This window comes from Melanerpes formicivorus, unplaced genomic scaffold (assembly GCF_026170545.1).
Source record: "Melanerpes formicivorus ecotype bairdi unplaced genomic scaffold, bMelFor1.0.p_v2 SCAF_220, whole genome shotgun sequence".
Taxonomy (NCBI): domain Eukaryota; kingdom Metazoa; phylum Chordata; class Aves; order Piciformes; family Picidae; genus Melanerpes; species Melanerpes formicivorus.
Window position 1 is genome coordinate 382,664 of NW_027142572.1, and position 23,289 is coordinate 405,952.

General features: G+C 55.9%; 1 protein-coding gene across 1 annotated transcript; it reads right to left on the bottom strand.

Moving 5' to 3' along the window:
* Positions 1-413: 413 nt before the first annotated feature.
* On the bottom strand, positions 414-4,048 carry LOC137458087 (cystatin-like). Its single transcript, XM_068169756.1, has 3 exons — positions 3,799-4,048; positions 3,005-3,118; positions 414-779 (listed from the first exon to the last, which is right to left on the bottom strand). The coding sequence occupies exons 1-3, from the start codon at positions 4,027-4,029 to the stop codon at positions 702-704; spliced, it is 423 nt and encodes a 140-aa protein (XP_068025857.1). The 5' UTR covers positions 4,030-4,048; the 3' UTR covers positions 414-701.
* Between the last annotated feature and the right edge of the window lie 19,241 nt (positions 4,049-23,289).

Genomic DNA, 23,289 nt, shown 5'->3' on the forward strand with positions numbered 1-23,289 from the left:
AAGTGACCTTAAATAAACATCTGGTACCACCCACCCTGCCATGGACCTTCCAGGGGAGCAGGCTGCTCCAGGCCTCAGCCAGCCTGGCAGCCTTGAACACCTCCAGGGAGGGGGCACAACCTTCCTGGGCAACCTGTTCCAGTGCCTCCCCACCCCCCTGCAAAGGATTCCATCCCAATCTCCAGCCTGCATCTCCTCTCTTGCACCCTACAGCCCTCCCCCCTTGTCCTGTCACTACAAGCCCTTGCCAGGATTCCCCTTCCCTCTCCCTCCCTTCTTCAGGCACCATGGACTGCTCACAGATCCAAGCAGCAGCTCACAGAAAACTGCATTACAGCAACCAAGTGTTATGCCCCCAGCCCTCACACAGCAAGGACACCCAGGGCTGCTTTGCTTTTAAGGAACCAGACTGCTGATGTTGGAGTTACTTTATTGGGAATGCTGTAGGGAGACCAAACCAAACAGCTCCTCCAAGCCTGCAATTACAAAGAGAGAGAGAGTGGAGCTCTTATGTGCTTAGAAGTTACAGAGTTTATCTTGCATAGCACAAGCATACAAAAGTAGTTAGCAGCCACTGAGAAGTTTGTGTTATTGCCTTTCTTTGGGGTTTGGTTTTTCTTTCCTTCTTTTATTCTTTGTTTCTTGAATCCTTTTCAAATCTGAGCAGCTGCTTGCTGGCCTCTGCTGGAGCCCAGGCAGGCTCACTGGCACTCCCTCTTCAGCAGTTGAGTTTTGTTCAGCCAAGGAACAACGTACACCACAAACTTGCAGATGGTGTGCTGAAGGAGAGAGAGAGAACAGAAGAGGGAGTGACCAGAGGGAGAGCACAAAGCTGTCATCAACCACTGGCCTGCAGGGATCTGCTGCCCCACCCAAGCCAGCCACTTCCACAGCTCCCCAGACGGGCACTCTCCTCAGGTATCCTGGGGCTGCAGCAAGAGCAGCACAGCCAGCAGGGCCAGGGAGGGGATTCTCCCCCTCTGCTCCCCTCTGCTGAGACCCCAGCTGGAGCACTGTGTCCAGGTCTGGAGCCTCCGTTGCAGGAAGGATCTGGAGGTGCTGGAAGGGCCACGAGGGTGAGCGGAGGGCTGGAGCTGCTCTGCTATGAGAACAGGCTGAGAGAGTTGGGGCTGTTCAGTCTGGAGAAGAGAAGGCTCTGAGGAGACCTCCTTGTGGCCTTCCAGGATCTGCAGGGGGCTACAAGAAAGCTGGGGAGGGACTTGTGAGGGTGTCAGGGAGTGATAGGGCTGAGGGGAATGGAACAAGACTAGAAATGGGTAGATTCAGCTTGGCTGTGAGGAAGAAGTTGTTCCCCAGGAGGGTGGTGAGAGCCTGGCACAGGCTGCCCAGGGAGGTGGTGGAAGCCTCCTGCCTGGAGGTGTTTGCAGCCAGGCTGGAGGTGGCTGTGAGCAACCTGCTGTGGTGTGAGGTGTCCCTGCCCATGGCAGGGGGTTGGAACTGGCTGAGCCTTGAGGTCCCTTCCAGTTCTGACCATTCTGTGACTCTGAGTTTGGAACAGCACTGCTGTCAGTACCTGCTGAAGATGAGCAAACACTGACAGAGGAACTGAGTAGTCAACACTTCTGATCATCAGCTGTGGCAGTCTCAGGCTATGCCTTTAAAGTTTTTCACAGGTCTTGAACAGAAAGTAGTAAAATGTAAGTAAATCCCTGTTGGGTGTTGAAGGGAACATAAAGGTCATTCTGAACAACCCCACTGGAGAGGCAAGGGACTAAAACCAGTCCTACCAAACCAAGCTCTCTTCTCCCCTGGCTTCTTCACTCTGGGAGAGATACAAACTTGCTTCTGCTTGAGCTTGGCTGCAGTGTTGGCTAAGCCTAACATCCCTCTGCCCCTTTCTGTTCTCCCTTTTGTACAGGGGGTAAGAAGAGGCAGGGAGGGAGAAGCTAGTAGCTTCCCCTGGACTTTGGCCAGGGGGCTCTTGTGCTGTTTATTACCTGTAACTGCTGTGAGTGCTGTGTGTTTTGTGCATGCTCATTGCATTCCAGTGCAGATTGTAGTTCTGCAGCTTCCATTTGCTTCCAGCTGAGCTGCTCTGGCAAAGCCGTGTGGTGGGTTGAAATTTCACCCCCCCTCCAGCATTCAGGTTACTGCCTTGACCCATCCAGACAGAGGCAAGCTTCCAGCAGGGCTAATCCCCCAAGGGAAGCTGTGAGGCACAGCTGGCCTGGGTGTCTGCATGTCAAACAATCCCTGCTGAGGAGGGCACACAGGAGCTTCCAGCTGGCTGCTGCACAGATCACTTGTGTGCAGCCACCCTTCTTGGATGTGCAGGCAGAAAGGGCATGTGCACAGAGAAGCTAAGCCTCTCACTGTGATTAACAGAAGCAATTAAGTGCTAGAGGGAAGATTAGGCTCAGGTCAGGTCAAGACAGACCTATTTGGTGCTCTCACCTCAAAAGCTGGGGGATCCCTGGAAGATCATTGCCTCTGTTCTCTGTGTTTACCAAGCTATTATCAACCAACCAGGCTGGAAAAGACCTCAGAGATCATGAAGTCCAACTCATTACCCAACACCTCATGACAACTAAGCCAGGGCTTGAAGTGCCACATCCAATCCTATTCTGAACACCTCACAGGGACATTAATAGCAACCTGCCTCTTGGAAGGCCTCCCAGGAAAGCCTGTGTCAATCAGGCAAGCTTACAATACCCACAGGATGAAAGGGTGCTATGAAAACCCCAGACACTGAACTGGGGAGCTTGGCAGTTTCCTCCACACATCCACTGTGAGAGACTGAGCCCTCCACATGCTCCAGCCCCAGACCAGCCCTTCCAAAGCAGGTCAGAAAGCCCTGCCCTGCCTTCTCTGTCATCATCACCTGGGAAGACAAGTTCTGCAAGGGGAGCACCTTCACCTCCGAGCAGGAAGCCTCTGATCTCCACTGGGGCAGGCAGGTGACAGTGCTCATACCTCTTACCAGGTCAGCCGGAGGGAAGAGGCTGGAAAGCCAGGGGCCACTGAGCCATGCTCTGGAGCTTACCTCGGCCAGCTGGGGCGAGTCAGGGAGAGCACAGTTCTGCAGATCAGCTGCTGGCTTTTCACAGGTTGTCCTGGCAATCTCGACCTCCATGATGTACTTCATTCCAGCCACAACCTGCAGCAAGACAGGGAGGCAGAAGCAGCTTTATTTGCAGCCCCTGGTGAGAAAAGCCTAGCAGAGGGGCAGGCAGTCTCCTGGTGACACGATGGAAACCAGACCCCAGCAGGAGAGGGGAGCCTGTGTGGCAGCTGCTACAAAAGGAGGGAGCTGGCAGCCTCTCAGAAACAGGAAACCAAATCCAAGTAAACAAGTCTCGGAGAGCAGCTTCCTCGCCCAGCAGAGACCGGCCTGAAGTCAGCAGCAGCGGGAGGGAACTCCCCCAGCCTCTGCAGGACCACACAAGGACGGTTTGGTTACAGAACCCCAGGACATTAGGGGCTGGCAGGGACCTCGGAAGGTCACCCAGTCCGACCCCCCCCCCTGCCAGCGCAGGGTCACCCACAGTAGGGCACAGGGACGCACCCAGGCGGCTCCGAACGCCTCCAGAGAAGGACATGAACACCGCCTAGGAGATTAACAGAACCCAGCAGACAGCAGAAAGGCTTTCTTCGCTCTGGGGAGGAGGGGGAAGGGAACAGCTGGGCCAGCCCCCTCGAGCTGAGGCCTGCTCCTTCTGCAAGGAAATCCACAGGCCTCATCTCCAGCTGCTCCCCGGAAGGCACCGGGCTCGACCCAACGCCCCCCGGGGCGCAGGCAGCCGCCGCCACCATTGCCAAGCCGGCCAGGGCACCCACCTGCCTCTGGGCGCTGATGATCCGCACCACCCTGCTGGAGTACATGTCGTTGCTGGCCTTGTTGTACTCCTCCATGGCGAAGCGCAGGGCCTGCTGCAGGCCCTCATCGTTGTCGCCGTCGCTGATGGTGACCGGGGCGCCCACCATCGGGCGGCGCTCGCTGCCCTGCGCGGTGGCAGCGCACACCAAGGCCGCGGCCAGCAGCGCCACACAAGCTCCGGCCCCTGCCATGGCGCAGTCTGAGCGGCGCTGCCCGGCGCCCACGCTTTAAGGCTGGCGGAGCGGGGAGGGGCGGGGCGGGGCGGAGGGTGCCCAAAGGCACCGCCCCCGGATCGCCCCCGGACCGCCCCCGGACCGCCCCCGGACCGCCCCCCGGACCGCCCCCGGACCGCCCCCGGACCGCCCCCACGCTCGCGCACGGAGCCGGCACGGAGCCTGGCCGCGGCGGCAGCGCTGCCGAGTGCCCCCTGCAGGCTGGGGAAGAGGCTGCTGGAGGCATCACAGGATGTGAGGGCTTGGCGAGGATCTTGAAGGTCTCTTCCAGCCTGGTCCTATTCGATTCTATTCTAAAGATCACCGAGTTCACTGCAGGGCTCCTAGAGCAGAGGAACCAGAAAATGAATGTCAGGACTTCCATCCCCTTCTGGTGCACCAATGTTGTGGTCAGATCATTAACGTTTCCAACACTCTGGAGGTTTGGGAAGGGTTTTTTTCAGTGGATGGAAACTGTACAGGTGGCCTTAGCAGCACGGGTGGGATTGTGAGCTCGAGGCAAGCAGATCATAGGCTCACAGGATGTTAGGGGTTGGAAGGGACCTCTGGAGATCATCGAGTCCAACCCCCCCTGCCAGAGCAGGAGCACAGAATCCAGCACAGGTCACACAGGAACACATCCAGATGGGGCTGGAAAGGCTCCAGAGAAGGAGGCTCCACAACCTCTCCGGGCAGCCTGCTCCAGGGCTCTGTGAGCCTCACAGTGCAGAAGTTCCTCCTCATGTTGAGGTGGAAGCTCCTGTCCTGTAGTTTCCATCCCTTGCCCCTTGTCCTTTTGCAGGGTGCAGCTGGGCAGAGCCTGTCCCCTCCCTCCTGACCCCCAGCCCTCAGACATTTATCAACATTAAATGCCCTCTCAGTCTTCTCTCCATTCTAAGCAGCCCCACATCTCTCAGCCTCTCCTCACAGGGCAGTGCTGCAGTCCCTCAACCATCCTGGCAGCTCTCCATTGGACTCTCTCCAGCAGATTCCTGTCTCACCTGAACTGGGGAGCCCCAAACTGGATGCAGTATTGCAGGTGTGGCCTCACCAGGGCAGAGCAGAGGGGGAAGAGAACCTTCCTCTGCACACACTGCTCTTAATGCACCCCAGGATCCCCTTGGCCTTCTTGGCCCCCAGGGTACATTGCTGTCCCGTGGATAACTTGTTGTCCACCAGGACCCCCAGCTCCTTCTCCACAGGGCTGCTCTCCTGCAGATCACTGGTGCAGTCTATTATGGGATGGGAGGTGCCAGGCTTTGGGCCCCAGAGCAACCTGTGCACTGGAGGAGAATGAGAGAGGATCTGATCAAAACGCCCTCGAGAGAGACCTGGCCAGGACGGAGAGGTGGGCTGAGGGGAACCTCATGAGGTTCCAAGTGGCAGTGTGCACCTGGACATCTTCCTGTGTGATCCACTTACTCCAGGTGATCCTGCTCTAGCAGAGGGCTTGGCCTAGGGGCCCCTACCTCTGTGTCATTCTGTAAGAGCATTCAGGGTGCCCTGGGACAGGCGAGGTGCCTGACCAGAAGCTCCCCTCCAAAGTCCCTCCTGGTGCTGCTCTCTTTGCTCTTCAGAAAGGCCAGCCCTGGGGGGAGGAGGAGGAAAGGTGTTCAGGTACCCCCTGAATATCTTTGCACTGAGGAAAGGCCTGTGTCCTAGAGCTGTCTTGCTTGTGGAGACACACCTGTGTGCCCTGTTCCTCAGGGAGGGGGCAGGGGGTAGGTGAGAGGCTGGCACTGGCGCTGTGCTGCCCATGGCCCTCAGTGCTGTGGGTAGAGGGAGGATGTTTTCCTCCATGGGTCCGGGAACTTGGAGACTGCTGCCAGGGTCTGCCTCCTCATGGCTTATTCTAGCACTTATTTCCCTCTACTGTGGAGGGAAAAGAGAAACCACAGAACATTTTAAGCTCCAAGTGTGGCTCTCAGCACAGAACACCGTGTGTCATCTTGTCTCCACAGCATGGCTGTTACCTCATCTACACTAATTGCTCTGCTGAAGGTCAGAGAAGCATCTGTGGCTGGGGTGGCTTCCCAGACAGATCACCTAACATGCAGTCTCTTCCTGTAACCACAAGTCCATCTCCCCCATTCCTTTGGGAATGCTAAGTTTGGAAAAGCAGGACCTGATATAGCATGAGGGAGCTACCTCCAGCAAGATTTAAGGCATCCTGGAGCTGTCAGGCTAAGAGAGGGAGATGTTCTGCACTGAGCTGTCCCCAGCACACCTTACAATGAAAAGGACCAAGTGTGTGCACTGACTGGAAAGGCTGCCTGAGTGCCAGCAAGATCCAGAATAGAATCATAGAGTTGTCAGGGTTGGAAGGGACCTCAAGGCTCAGCCAGCTCCAACCCCCCTGCCATGGGCAGGGACACCTCACACCACAGCAGGTTGCTCACAGCCACATCCAGCCTGGCTGCAAACACCTCCAGGCAGGAGGCTTCCACCACCTCCCTGGGCAACCTGTGCCAGGCTCTCACCACCCTCATGGGGAACAACTTCTTCCTGACATCCAATCTGAAACTACTCATTTCTGGTTTTGCTCCATTCCCCCTAGAACAGAATGGAATGGAATAGAATAGAATAGAATAGAATAGAATAGAATAGAATAGAATAGAATAGAATAGAATAGAATAGAATAGAATAGAATAGAATAGAATGAACCAGGTTGGAAAAGACCTTCAGGATCATCCAGTCCAGCCTCTCACCCAGCACCATCTGATCAACTCAACCATGGCACCCAGTGCCTCATCCAGGCTCTAAAACCCCTCCAGTGCTGGTGACTCCACCACCTCCCTGGGCAGCACATCCCCAAGGCCAAGCTCTCTTGCTGTGAGGAAGACAGGGACCATCTTGCCCCCAAAGAGGGGACACCCTGGGCACCTATGTGGAAAGGTTTTTGCCTGGAGAATTGTGAAGCTAAGCTTCTCCTCTCCCTGGGAGAAGTGCCCTGTGTGCTGGCTACTCACAGGTGGGCCAGGACCTCTGCAGAGTTTCAACCAAAAGCCTCCTGCTTGACAAAACCACTGCCTACAGCTTTCCCAAGCTGCAGCTGAGGCAAGGGAACCTTTTCCCACGCTTAGTTCCTTCCTGCATGCTGCAAACAGCCTTGCCAGGAAGGCTCTCTGCCCTCCTGCTCACACTTTGGCTGCTCTGGCAGGGGGCTTGGCCTGGGTGATCTTTGGAGGTCCCTTCCAGCCCTTAACATTGATTCTGTGGAAGGCTGGAGGGCTGCCATGGTTCCCCCTTGTCCTCCCACCACACTGACATGAGGGGATGGACAGGAGACCTTCCACAGAAGGATTGCTTTGAAAGCCTGAAAGCCTCTTGAGCAAGACAGTCAGCAGCTGATGAGATGAGGCTGTGGTGCTGTAGCAAAGGCAAAGCCCTTTCACTGCTGGTGAAGAGTGCCCTCTGCTCATGGAAATGATGCCCTCCCAAACCAGCTCCAGTCAGCAGTGGGGGGGGGCTTCCTCCCAGACTCATGGCCACCTCTGTCCACTCCCTGTCCTGGCATGCAGAGGCACTGTTTGTTCAGGAGCAGAATGGAGGCAGTGCCATGATTTGCCCAGACAAGGGAAACCACAGAGTGCCAGGCTGGGAAGGAGCCCAGGGATCATCTGGTCCAACCTCTCTGGGGGATGGTGTGGTTGACATGAGCTGGCCCAGCACCCTGGCAAGCTGAGTCTTAAGGCAGCCTGCTGTAGGGGATCCACTGCTTCCCCTGGGAGGTGATTCCAATGTCTGTTATGCTGGTGAAACATTTTCCTCTGGAGCCCAATCAGAGTCTCCCCAGCAGCAACTTGCACCCATTGCCTCTTGCCTTTCCCATGGGACCCTTGTACAAAGGCAGTCTCCATCCTCCTGGCAGCCACCCCTTATGGAATGGAGCATGGCAATGAGGTCTCCCCTAAGCCTTCTCTCTCAAGGCTGAACAAACCCAGCTCTCCCAGCCTTTCCTCACATGCAGGGCTTCCAGGCCTCTGCTCATTCTCATGGCCCTTCTCTGGACACTTCCCAGCCTGCCCACATCTCCTTTCTTGTGCAGCAGGGACCAATTCAGGGCCCTACCTTTGTTCCCTCTTTAAAAAGGGGGTGTGTGTGAAATCTAGGCAGCCCTTCTGAAGGTCTCCAGGGAAGCAGGGCCAGGGCATGGCATGCACACACATCCTCACATGCTGGCAAAGCCTCACCACAAGCAGCCAGGGTGGCTTTTCTGGAGGGGCATCCTTCAGCTGGAAAACACTATGTGCCAGGACTGCCTTCAAAAGCACAAAGAGCTGCTCTGAGTGTTTTCCAGTCCTGGCAGTACAACCAAGTTAGTGAAAACCCTCCCTCCAGCCCCCCTAAGGCACAACGATCTTTTCTTTGCTCTTCACAGTAGCCTGGGAGGAGCTAATGACAGGCTGAGTTTAAAGCAGCTTAGCACATAGTGCTGAGGGTACCCCTCAGGCACCTCAGTGGGAAGAGAGCTTGTAGGAAACACAGGCCCTCGAGTCTGGGGTTGAGCTCTCCTGAAAGCACAGCCCTTGACTGCCTGGGAAAGGCAAATAAAATAACAGAGGAAGCAAGTGCCAGCAGCTCTGAGCCCTGTCCAGCCACTGGCAGTCACAACCCTCACCACAAGCAGGATATGGAGGTGCTGGAGCAGGGCCAGAGGAGGGCAACAGAGCTGGTGTGAAGGGCCTGGAGAGCAGGGCTGGTGAGCAGCAGCTGAGGGAACTGGGGGTGTTCAGTCTGGAGAGGAGGAGGCTGAAGGAGACCTCACTGCTCTCTACAGCTCCCTGAAAGGAGGCTGGAGTGAGGTGGGGCTGGGTCTCTTCTCCAAAGCATCAGCTGAGAGGAGAGGAAATGGCCTGAAATTGTGTCAGGGGAGGGTTAGGTTGGATATGAGGAGAAATTTCTTTGCTGCAGGAGTGGTCAGGCACTGGAACAGGCTGCCCAGGGAGGTGGTGGAGTCACCATCCCTGGAGGTGTTCAGGACATGCCTGGCCATGGCACCTGGGGACAGGGTTTAAGGGCCATGGTGGTGTGGGGCTGACAGCTGGACCTGATGGTCTCAGAGGTCTTTTCCAAGCAAGACAATTCTATGATTCTGGGATTCTAATTCGAGGGCCATCTAAACCCTCAGGTCTGTTGCTGGCTGCAGTGAGCCCCTCCACTCTGCTGCCAGCAGAGCCAGGCCAGCTGCCAGGCTGCTTGGGGCTGCACGGCACGGCGCAGGCAGAGCCAGCAGGGGCTGGGGTGGGGAGTGGTGAGGAGCCAGCTCCTGGGCTGGCAGGTCACTGCACTGGTCTCTTGCTGGGGGACAAACCAATGCTGCAGAGCCTGGGGGCAGTCACAGCCCCATCCATGCACAACCCCCGTGCTGGGTTTTGCAGTGGTTGCAGCTTTCCTTTGCTCCGCGTTTCAGAGCAGCAAATCCCATCTGGTTCCAGCTCTTTTCTGGGGGGGTTATGAGCAAGCAAAGCTGCAGGCTGTGAACCAGCTGAGTGCCCAGGACAGCCTGTTCTCCAGGGGGTGAACCTGCCAGCATGACTCCTGGCTGCTCCTCATTAGACAGGACTTAAGCTCATTTCTCCCCTGTGTTCATTGGATTGGAAGCACTGGGAAGGGGCAGGGGACATTTACTGAGGTTAACAACTGGGAGAGAGAAATGCTTAAGGAAGTCCAGGTAGCTTGCAACCAAAGCCAAGCAGTCACCCAGTCCCAGACAAACTGGGACACAGGGCAGCTGAGATCTTCCACTCAGGAGGGAAAGGAAATGGTGACCTGCACTTGGGTCTCAACAACCCCATGAACGCTCCAGGCTTGGGGGGCAGGGGCTGCAAAATGCCCAGCAGAGAGAGACCTGAGCTGCTGCTTTTCAGCTCTCTGAACAAGAGCCACTGTGTGCAGAGGTGGCCAAGAAGGCCACCAGAATCCTGGCCTGGATCAGGAATGGGGTGGCCAGCAGGAGCAGGGCAGTGACGGTCCCCCTGTACTCAGCACTATTGTGGCCACCCCTCGAGTACTGGGCTCAGTGTTGGGGATCCTCACTGCAAGAAGGACATTGAGGTGCTGGAGAAGATCCAGAGAGCATCAATGAAGCTTCTGAAGGGTCTGGAGCACAGCTCTGGTGAGGAGCAGCTGAGGGACCTGGGGTTGCTTAGTCTGGAGAAAGAGAGGCTGAGGGAAAGGAAGTTGGAGCCAGGGGGCAGTTGGTCTCTTCTCCCTGGGGGCAAGTGACAGGAGAGCAAATGGCCTCAGGCTGCACCTGGGGAGTTTAGGTTGGAGATCAGAAGAAACTTCTTGACTGAAATGGTTCTCAAACACTGGCACAGGCTGCCCAGGGGGGTGGCTGAATCCCCACCCTGGAGGTGTTTCAGAGAGGCAGGGAGGTGGTGCTGGGGGCCATGGCTTAGCACCAGCCTTGGCAGAGTTCAGTGGTGGCTGGACTCAATGACCTTTAAGGTCTGTTGCAACCCAAAAGATTCCCTGCTCCTATCCCTTCTCAGATTGCCAGCTGGATAATAATTAGGCTTTTCTGGACATGACAGCAGGGCAGGGACCACTGCAGTCTATTAGAGGGCCAAGTACCAGGCCTTTCACTTGAAACCTGAAGAGGTCAGTGCCCATGCTCTGGTGTTGGTGGGCCCCAGGAGGACCTTGTCTGTGTATTTTGGCCTCCTCACACACCTGTGTGCAGGCTTGACAATGCTGCTGCTGTTTGTTCAGCAAATGCCTTCCAGTGAAATCATTAAGGTCAGGCTTCAGGAGCTGTGGCACAGCGTGCAAGGAAGCCTGCAGAGCCCCGCTGCAGGATCCCTCTCTCATCTCTGGCCTGCTGCTGGGTTTAAGCTCATTAAGTCTTTCACAAGCAATTGGTAATCAGTCAGGAAAGGCTTTCTCCCTTGTCTAGCACTCAAAGAAACACACTTCTCCAACATGAGAGCTTGGCTTCCACAAGCCTAGCTGCTAGGATGTACTCTTACCTGCAGCCAAGCCTTCGGAGCAGGGTCCCTCACCCTCCAGCTGCAGTCTGCTGCCATCTGTACAGGCACAGAGAATGCTGAGAGAAACAGTTGGCCAGAGCACTCCCCAGGGAGTGGCAGGGGCAGTCAGCCCAGGTCCCTGTTTGTGCTCTCAGAGAAATGCTTTGCTTGGCTGAGGTGGCTAAGGTGGACCCCAAGCAGCAGGCCAACACCACCACGGCCACACATTTCTGCAACACCCCCAGGCATGCTGACTCCACCACCTCCCTGGCCTGCCTGTGCCAGTCCCTGACCACTCTTGCAGCAAAGAAAATGTTCCTAATATCCTCCCCTGGCACAGTTTCAGGTCACTCCCTCTCACCCTGTCACCTGTCACTAGGGAGAAGAGACCAACCCCACCTCACTCCAGCCTCTTTCCAATGGGTTGCAGAGAGCAGTGAGGTCTCCTCTCAGCCTCCTCTCCTCCAGACTGAACACCCCCAGCTCCCTCAGCTGCTCCTCACCAGCTCTGTTCTCCAGGCCCTTCACACCAGCTCTGTTGCCCTCCTCTGGTCCTGCCCCAGCCCCTCAATGTCCTTCCTGTAGTGAGGGGCCCAGAACTGAACCCAGTCCCCCAAGTGTGGCCTCACCAGTGCCAAGTACAGGGGGACAGTCACTTCCCTGCTCCTGCTGGCCACACTGTTGCTGATCCAGAGCAGGATGCTGTTTGCCTTCCTGGCCACCTGAGCACACTGCTGGCTCATGTTCAGGTGGAAGTCAACAAGTACCCTCAGACCCTTTTCTGCCATGCAATATTGGTTGGCAGTAGGCTGAACATGAGCCAGCAGTGTGCCCAGGTGACCAAGGAGACCACCAGCATCCTGGCCTGCATCAGGAACAGTGTGGCCAGCAGGAGCAGGGAGGTCATTGTGCCCTGTGCTCAGCACTGCTCAGGCCACACCTGGAGTCCTGTGTCCAGTTCTGGGCTCCTCAGTTCAGGAAAGATGTTGAGGTGCTGGAAGGTGTCCAGAGAAGGGCAACAAAGCTGGGGAGGGGTTTGGAGCACAGCCTGTGAGGAGAGGCTGAGGGAGCTGGGGTTGCTTAGCCTGGAGAAGAGGAGGCTCAGGGGAGACCTCATTTCCCTCTACAACTACCTGAAGGGAGTTTGTAGCCAGGTGGGGGTTGGTCTCTTCTCCCAGGCAACCAGCACCAGAACAAGAGGACACAGTCTCAAGCTGTGCCAGGGGAGGTTTAGGCTGGATGTTAGGAAGAAGTTCTTCCCAGCAAGAGAGCTTGGCCATAGGAATGTGCTGCCCAGGGAGGTGAGTTGATCAGATGGTGCTGGGTGAGAGGTTGGACTGGATGATCTCTGAGGTCTTTCCCAGCCTGCTTAATTCTGCACTCTGTAAGTCACCTCTGGGCAGCTGTGTCTCAGCTGGACTGGAAGATCAACTCCCCAGCTGAAGTGCAGGGTAGGGTTTGCAGCAGCAAGCTGCCAAAGACACAGAGAGCAGGAGCTGGCAGGTGAAGGTGTGCTGGTGCACAGCAACAGGGATGCTGCCATGAACCACCTGCCCAGCTCTGCTGTCCTGTTATGCAGGGCAGCACAGGGCCAAGTGTTCTCTGCAAAAGAACCTCCTGGAGTGTGAGAGGCTCTGTCCTCTGCCCTCCTGCTTTGGCCATCCCCAACACGCATGCAGAGCTCCACTCTGGGCAGGGAGTCTCAGAGTTTGGCCTCACTTCCTAGAAGAGAACAACAGAGATCTCCATTCTTGCAGTCCCTGGCACCTTAGCAGAGGGCCTCCACTCCAGGCCTGCTATCTGCATGTCTCTGAAGATAACTCCACTGACCCCAGCCTCTGGCTGCTTTCTGCAGGGAGGGGAAGCCAGCCTGCCAAGCCCTAATCTCTGTGCAGCACCTCAGGCCCAGGAAACCAGGGCCTGCCAGAGGGCCCCCAGATTGTGCTGGCACCGAGCAGCAAGATAGCAAACCGCAGGAACCACACTGCCCAAGGCGAGGAGATTAACTGTCAGGTATCTCCAAGCCAGTACAAGCCAAACACTTGGGTGGCTTTGGTTCTTTTGTCCTCATAACCTGCTTGGCTCCTGTGTCACTCATAAATCACCAGGTAGCTGGCTCAGTTCTCCTTTGCCAGGTTGGCAGCCAGCACCAAGAGCAGCCTCCCACATTAACAGGCTTGGCACAGCTTCATGTGAGCCCTGATTGCAGTAACCCCCCCTGCAAACCATTGTGCCCCCTGGGGGGGAACTGGGAAGGGAGGGAAGACCTGAGAGAAGGATCCAAGAGCAAAGCTGGTGAAGGGTCTGGAGAACAAGACTCATCAGTAATGGCTGAGGGAGCTGGGAGTCCTAGAGAGGAGGAGGCTGAGGGGAGACCTCATTGCTCTCTCCAGCTCCCAGGAAGGAGACTGGAGTGAGGTGGGGCTTGGTCTCTCCTTCCCAGCACCAGGGGATGGAAGCTGTGCCTGGGAAGGTTTGGACTGGACATTAGGAAAAGTTCTTTCCTAACAGCTCCATGTCCTTCTTAGCCTGGAGAAGAGGAGGCTCAGGGTCTATTCTATTCCATTCCATTCCATTCCATTCCATTCCATTCCAGTGTTGGGGCCCTAGGACTGGACACAGTGCTCCAGGTGGGGTCTCACCAGAGCAGAGGGGGAGGATCACCTCCCTTGCCCTGCTGGTCACACTGCTTTTGCTGCAGCTCAGGACACAGGGTCATTCAAGGCTGAGAGTGGGAAGAGCTGCCTCCTCCTGCTGCGCTGCTCCAGCACCTGCAGACCACTGTGGCATCTGCTGCAGTGCCCCAAGTCATTTGGAGTTCACTGGGCTGAAGGTAGCTTGCAGTGGGGTGAAGAGCTGTCGTGTAGGATCTTCCTTAAGGTCAGATCTAGGGTAGAGAAGTAAGGTGCAAGTTTCAGGAGCTGTCAGCACAGCTGCTGATTGATCTGCTAGTGCAACTGGTGGCCTGCAAGACCAGCACAAGCAAGGCTGTTGCTCAAGAAGGCAAATCATTTGGAGTTCACTGAGCTGAAGTCAGCTTGCTCTGGGGTGAAGCCCCCACACACCACATGAACACAACACATGAGATCTGAGCTGAAGCCCAGAATCAGGAGATCCAACCTTGGACACCTCTCATTTCACTGAGAGATTCTTTCTCTTGTTCTCTCCTCAGCAAGTTTTCTGTCACCCATGGGGCAAAGGTCCCTGCAGGAGGTCATTGTTAATCAAGGTGTTTGTCCTTCTTCTGACTGATTACCATTAATGAGGTGTGCATGCCATGCAGTCAGCCCCTCACACACAATTAACACTGTCCCCATTAGCACTGGCAGCAACATGGGTGCTCTGCCCCCCACCCTGAGGAATTGTGGCTGTAAAGGGCTGCACTGTTCCAAGGCCACTGCAGCAGTCCCAGCTTTGGATGCAGTTGGCCCCTCTGCTCATACAGACTTGCACAAGGGCTGGCTACAACTGGGGTCAAACCCAGGGCATCCTCTCCCCACTGCCAGATGAAGGCATCCACCAGGGCCTTTGCTTCCAGACCCAGGAGAGAAACTAAAGCAGACTCACCTTTCCTGTTGTGAATGCTGGTTTGCAGGAGAGAAAGAGAAGGCTGCAGGCCTCTGACCCTGACACAGACTACAGCAGGAAAGAGAGAAGAGTCCCAGGCCATGTGGGCAGCTGGGGCCAGGGCCCACAGATGAAGGTGATTAGATAGCTCTCAACTTCATCAGGCAGTGCATGGCTCAGGGACAGCCCAGCACCAGTGAGTGGAGAGCATGGGGAGACAGTGAGATAAACACTCTCCTCACTTTTGGGACCCTCACTACAAGGAGGACATTGAGGGGCTGGAGCAGGTCCAGAGAAGGGCAACAAAGCTGCTGAAGGCTCTGGAGAACAGGGGCTGGGGAGGAGCAGCTGAGGGAAGTGGGGGTGTTCAGTGTGGAGGAGGCTGAGGAGAGACCTCACTGCTCTCTGCAACTCCCTGGTAAATAGGTGATGGAATGAGAGGAGATGGCCTGAAAGTGTGCCAGGGAAGCTTTAGGTTGGGTACCAGGAAAAACATGACTGCAAGAGTGGTCAGGCACTGGAGCAGGCTGCCCAGGGAGGTGCTGCAGTCACCATCCCTGGAGGTGTTCAAGGAGCTTCAGGACCTGGTTTAATGGCCATGGTGGTCTTAGGTTGCTGATGAGACTCAGTGATCTTAGAGGCCTTTTCCAACTGGAACAATCCTGTGATGCTGTGATTTGCCCAGGGCTTTCAGGCCCTAGCAGAGCTGAGAGCTGGGGTCCCACTGCTGAATGTCAGCCTCATGCATTTCATGGTCTTGACAGACCAGGAAGACTTGCTGCTGCAGCTGCTGCTTCCAGGTTAGCAGCAGCTCTCCTGCCCCTCTCCCCATGTGCCTATCCCCCTTAATACCAACCTAAAAAGAACCTTGCTGCTTTTCTATTGACAGCCTCACTGCCAGCCACACCATAGCTAACAGAAGACAGAAGAGGACTGAGCTGGGATTGTGGCTTTGTGTAGAACTCAGCCCCTGAGCACTGACACAGCTGAACCCCTGCCCTGGCCACCAGCCATGCCAGTGGCCTCAGTGGGACTTGTAAGAGGGGGAAAAACTTAATACACTGCAGCTCTCTAACAGGCTGAAGGCTCAGAGGCAGGCACTGCCAGGGATGCTCCAGCAAAATGACATCCAGAACCAGAGGTAGCAGCTCCCATGGGGGCATAATGTCTCCTGAAGTCTACAAGAGCACTGCCCAAACCTAACCACTGTCCTCAGCACAGTCACCCAGAGCTGCCAAGCCCCTGACAGCAAGCAGCACCTGCCAGGAGCTCTGTGCTTCCCATGCAGGACTGCTGCACTTTGGCTAGACAAAAGAGAGGAGGATGCAGGCTGGGCCTGGATGGCCTGCAGAGCTCCCTCCCACTGTGCTCTGTGTGATTCTGTGTGCACAGAACCAGGCATGCATCTCATCCCCTTGCTCTTTGGCTTCCCTGGGAGACCTGCAGGAGCAGCCCAGCCCTGGGAACTCTGTTTGCAGGTACACAGCCTTAGCACAAGCTGCCTGGGCCCTCTTTCTCCTGTCTCTCCCAAGCCAGCACAACACACTGGTCAGGCTCCCAGCTCAGTCCCTGCCTTCACACATGGAATCACACAGAGCTGTCCTGTCCCTGGGCACCACTGCAAAGCCCCCTGCCCCATGCTCTTGACCTCCATCCTTTCAGTGCTGATCAACCCTGGGAAGATGTCCTCTCAGTCTGCTCCTCTCCAGCCTGAAGAGCCCCAGCTCCCTCAGCCTCCCCTCGGCAGACAGCTGCTCCACTCCCCTCAGCACCTCTGGGGCCCTCTGTTGGACTCTCTCCTGTAGCTCCTTGGCTCTTCTCAACTGGGGGATCCAGATCTGGCCTCAATACTCCAGGTGTGGCCTCAGCAGGGCAGAGCAGAGCTGGCCATGCCTTTGCCCTGAGTGTTCCCTGTGGGGCAGGAGGGCATCTCCCAGCCTCAGGAAGGAGAGGGCTAAGCTCCCCTCCTTCTGCCCCACATCCAACTTGCACAGAACCTGAGCTGGCAAACCCCAGCCAGGCAAGGCACAAAGGCAAACTTTACCACTCTCAAATCCCTCATGACTTTTCAGCTGGCCATGCCTGCCACCCTGCCACACCACTCAGGAGCACTCCCCACACATTCTGGGGCTCCTATCTCATTCCCAGCCCAGGCTAACTCTCCCCTAGCTCGTCAGGACTGAGCTGCAGTGCCCCAAAGAGCACTGTGCTTACAAACCCAACAGGCCCAGGAAGGCAAGGAGGGGAGGCCAGCAGCCTCAGTCAATCACAGCAGCAAGGAGTTGAAGCACAGAGAGGGAAGCCTAGAGTCACAGGATGGACCTGGTTGGCAGAGATCTCAGAGGTCACTGAGTCCAGCTAAGGCCACCATGGCTATGAAGCTGTGTGCCCAGGTGCCATGGCCACAGGTTTCCTGGGCACCTCCAGGCATGGTGGCTCCACCACCACCACCACCTGGGCAGCCTGTGCCAGTGCCTGTTCCACACAAAGCAATACCCCCCAGGATTTTTCACCCCCCTGCTGCTGCCTCTTGCCCCAGCCAGCATGCCAAGTGCCACAAGCCCTGTCTGAAGGTCATGACTTCTGCAAAGCCCTCACCTAGGAACTGTAAGTAGCAGTTCAGAGCTGGGCACTGTGAGGAGCAACCAGCTGCTCTGGAGACAAGCCAGTGCCACAGGAACTGCAGAACCCTGGGCCTGCCAGCTCCAGCTTTCTGTATCTCTGTTTGCCTGCCCAAGTGCCTCTAATCACCAGGTGCCAGCCAACAGCTTCCCCTGCAGTGTGAGGACAAAGCACTTCTGACAGCCTGGCAAACACAGATAAGCCAGCCCTTGCTCTGAGGTGTGCAGCTCAAAGGAATGCTTCTCCACACTCTGCTCTCCTCCCAGCTATGCCACTCTTGCTTTGCTTTGCTCTCACTCACCTCAGGGCCTGCTGGGTGGCAGGGTGCAGGGCCCACTACCAGAGGCCCTGCTTCTCTTACAGAGCTCTCAGGTGGTCTCCAGCTGGTCCCCTGCCCTGTAATGCTGCTGAAATTCATAGAACCACAGCAGGGTAGAGGCTGGAAGGGACCTCCAGAGATCATCAAGTCCAACCCTTCTGCCAAAGCAGGATCACCCAGGGCAGGTCTCACAGGGCTGTCTGAGGTGCACCACCCTGGGAAAGGCTTGAACTGGATGGAGTCTAAGATTGGTATTGGTAAACACCCAGCTGGCCTTGGAGCCCTGGACAGGGTCTAGCACAGGATAAACTGCAGGATGGGAGACTCAAATGCTTCAGCTCTGAAGGCAAGGACTGTGACAAGGCCTCTGAGTCCAGCTGGAGATCTGTGAACAGTGGTGCTCCCCAGGGGTCAGTCCTGGGCCCAGTCCTACCCAACATCTTCAGCCATGACCTGAATGAGGGGACCCTGGGGAGGGTTGACATTTACACCCCCCCTCCCCCAGCATTAAGCAAGTCTGCTGATGATCCCAAACTGGAAGGGTTGGGATACACTGGGAGGCTGTGTGGCCACTCAGCCAGAGCTGGCCAGGCTGCAGAGCTGGGCAGAAGCTCAACAAGAATAAGGGGAGAGTCCTGCAGCCAGGGAGGAACAGCACCATGCACCAGCACCTGCTGGAAAGCAGCTCCATGGAGAAGGACCTGGGAGTCCTGATGGACTCTGAGGAGACCTTCCTGTGGCCTGCCAGGATCTGCAGGGGGCTGCAAGAAAGCTGGGGAGGGACTCCTGAGGGTGTCAGGGGGTGATAGGACTGGGGGGGATGGAGCAACACTAGAAGTGGGGAGATTGAGATTGGCTGTGAGGAAGAAGTTGTTCCCCATGAGGTGGTGAGAGCCTGGCACAGGCTGCCCAGGGAGGTGGTGGAAGCCTCCTGACTGGAGGTGTTTGCAGCCAGGCTGGAGGTGGCTGTGAGCAACCTGCTGTGGTGTGAGGTGTCCCTGCCCATGGCAGGGGGGGTTGCAGCTGGCTGAGCCTTGAGCTCCCTTCCAGCCCTGACAGCTCTGTGATTCAATTCTTAACTCAGGACAAAATGAGTTGCAAAACAAACAAACAAATGAGACTCCAGGCCTGCAGCAGCAAGTTGGCTAAAGAGGTGTTCTCAGCAGAGAGACCAGCATTGCCTAGCCAAGAAGAAACTCAGCTCTGATCCCAAGAGCCCACCAGGCCTCATGCCAGCAGTCAGCTGCTGATGCATTTCCACCCTGCTACATTTCCCAGCCTGGCTGAGGCTGGTTGTTGCTTGCTGTCTGCATTTTCCAGCTATGAAGCCATGTTTTCCACTGTGCTGGGGGCTGATTTCAACATCCTCCCTGGGAGAGCCTGCTTGTGGTTTCCATGTTTAGTTTTCCAAGCAGCCAGGAGGGTCAGAAACTGACTTTTGTCATGACTTCAACTGATCTGAACAGAAAACAAAGGCTCTTATGCAGTATTTTCCTTCCAGCAGCTGCAACTTCCCTTAGAATGGCTTTTAAAAGATCCATACAGAACATCTTGAGAGTGCTGACACAAATCCTAAGGCTTGGCAACCACTGCAGCACTTCAGGTGCCTGCTGTTTCAAAGCCCTGTGGGATATGGCTGAGTGGTGGACTTGGCAGAGCACAGTGAAAGTCACAGTCACAGAATCACCAAGGGTGGAAGAGACCTCAAAGATCACCAAGTCCAACCTGGCACCACAGACCTCATGACCAGACCATGGCACCAAGTGCCACATCCAATCCCCTCTTGAGCACCTCCAGGGATGGTGACTCCACCACCTCCCTGGGCAGCACATTCCAGTGGCTAACAACTCTCTCTGGGAAGAACTTTCTCCTCACCTCCAGCCTGAACTTCCCCTGGCACAGCTTGAGACTGTGTCCTCTTGTTCTGGTGCTGGGTGCCTGGGAGAAGAGACCAACCCCCACCTGGCTACAACCTCCCTTCAGGTAGTTGTAGAGAGCAATGAGGTCTCCCCTGAGCCTCCTCTTCTCCAGGCTAAGCAACCCCAGCTCCCTCAGCCTCTCCTCACAGGGCTGTGCTCAAGGCCTCTCTCCAGCCTTGTTGCCCTTCTCTGGACACCTTCAAGTAAAGGTTGCACTTGATGATGTTAAAGGCCTGTTCCAACCCAAATGCCTCTGTGGTTCCCCCAGCACCTAACTCTCTTATTTATACAACTCATTGAATCACAGAATTGTTTTGGTTGGAAAAGACCTCCAGGATCACTGAGTCCAGCCATCAGCCCAACACCAGCATGGCCACTAAACCCTGTCCCAGAGTGCCATGGCCACAGGCTTCTTGAACACCCCCAGGCATGGTGACTCCCCCACCTCCCTGGGCAGCCTGTTCCAGTGCCTGACCACTCTTACAAGAAAGAAATCTTTCCTAATGCCCACCCTAACCCTCCCCTGGCACAAGTTCAGGCCATTTCCTCTCATTCTGAGTATCACCTGATAGGAGGGAAAAGAGACTGACCCCCACCTCACTCCAGCCTCTTTCCAATGGGTTGCAGAGAGCAGTGAGGTCTCCTCTCAGCCTCCTCTCCTCCAGACTGAACACCCCCAGCTCCCTCAGCTGCTCCTCACCAGCTCTGTTCTCCAGGCCCTTCACACCAGCTCCATTGCCCTCCTCTGGTCCTGCCCCAGCCCCTCAATGTCCTTCCTGTAGTGAGGGGCCCAGAACTGAACCCAGTCCCCCAAGTGTGGCCTCACCAGTGCCAAGTACAGGGGGACAATCACTTCCCTGCTCCTGCTGGCCACACTGCTGCTGATCCAGAGCAGGATGCTGTTTGCCTTCCTGGCCACCTGAGCACACTGCTGGCTGGTGTGCAGATGGCTGTCACCAGCAGCCTCAGGTCCCTTTTTGGCAGGCAGCTTTCCAGCCACTCTGCCCCCAGCCTGGAGCCTTCCTGGCCTTGCTGTGACCCAAATGCAGGACATGGCACTTGGTTCTGTTAAGCCAGCTGACTTTGGCCTGGCCATCCAGTCTGCCCAGGCCTCTCTGCAGAGCCTTCCTACCCTCCATCACACCAAGACTCCCACCCAGTTTAGTGTGATCTGCAAACCCACTGAGGGTGTCCTCAATCCCCTGGTCCAGCCTCTCCCTCAAAGAATGTGCTGCAGTGTTTGCTGAAGCACTGCACTAAAACCAACTCCTTGGGGCTCCCTGGAGAGAATTGCCACTGAAGCCTGACTTGGATGCCTCAGGAAGCAAATCCCCTTGGTGCTGCATCTGCTACCAACAAACAAGCAAGCACCAGCTGTCCTTGGATGTGATCAAGACATTGTTTTATGGAGAAGCAGTGCTCCCAAGCCCATCCCCAACCCACAGAGTGCCTGCAAGGGCCAGGATTCGTGTTGACATCTCAAACTGCACTGCCAGGAGTGGAAAATCACAAGGGGATACCCAAGCCCCTTAATGACCTCACCCAGAGCTCAAGAGTCCTGCTCTGTATTTACTCTGGCAGATGCATCACATAGCTAAGGCTCAGGACAAGCCAAGTGTTGGAGCATGTAAATAAATGATGAAGCAAGTTCTCCCACCCTAGAGGAGCCATGTGCCTGTGCATGCTGACACAGAGCTGATCAGTGCCATGTGCCTGTGCATGCTGACACAGAGCTGATCACAGCCATGTACCTGTGCATGCTGACACAGAGCTGATCACAGCCATGTACCTGTGCATGCTGACACAGAGCTGATCACAGCCATGTACCTGTGCATGCTGACACAGAGCTGATCACAGCCATGTACCTGTGCATGCTGACACAGAGCTGATCACAGCCATGTGCCTGTGCATGCTGACACAGAGCTGATCACAGCCATGTACCTGTGCATGCTGACACAGAGCTGATCACAGCCATGTACCTGTGCATGCTGACACAGAGCTGATCACAGCCATGTACCTGTGCATGCTGACACAGAGCTGATCAGAGCCATGTACCTGTGCATGCTGACACAGAGCTGATCACAGCCATGTACCTGTGCATGCTGACACAGAGCTGATCACAGCCATGTACCTGTGCATGCTGACACAGAGCTGATCACAGCCATGTACCTGTGCATGCTGACACAGAGCTGATCAGTGCCATGTGCCTGTGCATGCTGACACAGAGCTGATCACAGCCATGTACCTGTGCATGCTGACACAGAGCTGATCAGTGCCATGTACCTGTGCATGCTGACACAGAGCTGATCAGTGCCATGTACCTGTGCATGCTGACACAGAGCTGATCACAGCCATGTGCCTGTGCATGCTGACACAGAGCTGATCAGTGCCATGTACCTGTGCATGCTGACACAGAGCTGATCAGTGCCATGTACCTGTGCATGCTGACACAGAGCTGCAGAGCAGCTGATCTTCCAGTAACTTCTGCCACACAGCCCCTGATCTGCAGCAAGTTCACAGCTGCAGCTGTCTTGCTGCTTGGCAGCACCTTCCAGGGCAGCCAGCCTCCCAGGACAGCTTTGGTGCTGTGCTGCAGCTCTGTGCCAAAAGCAAGATTCCTCTGGGCTCAGAAGTTGTTCTGATGCTGACTGAAGACACACATTCTTCAGAGCCACTAAGCTGCTGAGGGGAACACAACACCTACCCTGAGAGGGGAGGCTGAGGGGCCTGGGGTTGTTTAGCCTGGTGAAGAGGAGGCTGAGGGGGGGATCTCATTCATGCTGATCAATAGCTGAAGGGTGAGTGTCAGGAGGATGGAGCCAGACTCTTCTCAGCAGTGATAGGACAAGAGGCAGTGGACACACACTGGAACACAGGAGGTTCCACACAAAGGTAAGGAGAAGCTTCCATTCCTCTAGGGGTGGCAGAGCCCTGCACCACTGCTGCTAAGCCACTGCCACTAAACCATGTCCCTCAGCACCACAGCCACACAGCTTTTAAACACCTCCAGGGCTGAGGACTCCACCACCTCCCTGGGCAGCACATTCCAATGGCCAATTACTCTTGCTGGGAAGAAGTTGTTCCTAATGCCCTACCTGAACCTCCCTTGGAACAACTTGAAGCCATTTCCTCTTGTCCTGTCACTTGCTGCCCCCACCAGGCTCCTCGGGAGGACTTCTAGCAGCAAGGCCAGAGCTTCAGGCAGCCTCTCTGCAGCCCTGCTTGGAATCATCAGCAAGATTGGTCAAGTCACACAAACAAAAGGAAAACTATTGCTGCTACCAGACTTCCAGCTGCTCCCTGTGGAGTCTCAGACAAATCAGCTCCAGTGCTCCCAGCCTCAGTGTTCCCAGCCTCAATATTCCCTCTTTCCTAAGAGGCTGGCAAGGAAAAGGTACAAATCCTCCAAGCCCTGACACAATCATTTTCATTTCTGTTCCCTCTTTCTGAAGGCAGAGCAGGCACCACAGAATCTGGGTCTTGTGATTGGAAGCTGGGATGCAGGGGAGACTGAGGGACTTTTGGTTTGGTCCTGTTGGCCATGACTTCCTCACCCTTGGACTGGTCACAGAATCCATAGAGGTGTTTCAGTTGGAAAAGCTCTCCAAGAGCATCACATCCAACCTTCAACCTCAGACAAGCATGGCCATGAGCAGACAAGCATGGCCATGAAGCCACATCCCCAAGTGCCACATCCACAGGTCTCTTGAACACCTCCAGGGATGGGGACTCCACCACCTCCCTGGGCAGCCTCCTCCAGTGCCTGACCACGGGAGCTCTCTGGTGGCAAAGCCTGAACTTGCAAAGTGAAGTCTCAGTGACCTCACTGCTTTGCCTT